General features: G+C 38.2%; 1 protein-coding gene across 1 annotated transcript; it reads left to right on the forward strand.

Moving 5' to 3' along the window:
• Positions 1-388: 388 nt before the first annotated feature.
• Positions 389-749, forward strand: LOC118750920 (putative nuclease HARBI1; the record flags this gene model as incomplete). The annotated part of the gene is made up of 2 exons (XM_036485665.1): positions 389-631; positions 687-749. Coding segments are annotated over exons 1-2 (306 nt in total), but the record flags the coding sequence as incomplete, so codon positions are not given.
• Between the last annotated feature and the right edge of the window lie 18 nt (positions 750-767).

The raw sequence follows: 767 nt of genomic DNA on the forward strand, positions 1-767 counted from the left end.
TTTATAAAAATAAAGTAGCAGAATGATCAGCAGCTATGAGTTATTTTTCGCAACTCGGGAAGAGTGTGCAAACGTTGCTCTAATACGGCGTCACATAAGGGATCGCTCCAATCCTTAGGATATACCAGTTGTTAAGTAAGTTAAAAAAATCGTCATGTACATATTTCGTTAACAAATCTATACCTCCAGGTTCGTAAGCAATTTTCGGATATCAAAGGAAGCATTTGTATATTTGTTGGAGGAACTATCCCCTCATTTCAAAAGCAGCTTTCGATCAACTGCGGTACCTCCAATTCTTAAACTCTGCGCAGTGCTCCGTTTCTTTGCGGAAGGGAGTTATCAAAAATGCCAAGGGAATGATTTCAATATTGACATCTCCCAACCCACTATGTCAGTAATACTAACTGAAGTTACTTCTTTAATCGAGCAGAAGATTTGTCCCAGGCACATCAAATTTGACACTAGCGAAGAAGAGCAGAGTAAAAACAAAATACATTTTTACAATAAGAGTGGATTTCCAGGTGTGTTGGGTTGTGTGGATGGCACTCATGTGCACATTTTAGCACCTGAAAAGGAACTGCAACACCTGTACATAAACAGAAAAGGATTTTTCAGTATAAACGCGTTAATGGTAAGTTAGTTTCCGCATATTTTTCTTGGATACACCCAAATTCATTATTACCTAGGTTTGCGATTTCAATATGAACATAACGTATGTCGATGCCAGATATCCAGGAGCCACACATGATGCCTTCATATGGAATAAT

Source organism: Rhagoletis pomonella, unplaced genomic scaffold (assembly GCF_013731165.1).
Source record: "Rhagoletis pomonella isolate Grant_MI unplaced genomic scaffold, Rhpom_1.0 Rhpom_scaffold_00454, whole genome shotgun sequence".
In the NCBI taxonomy this organism is placed as follows: domain Eukaryota; kingdom Metazoa; phylum Arthropoda; class Insecta; order Diptera; family Tephritidae; genus Rhagoletis; species Rhagoletis pomonella.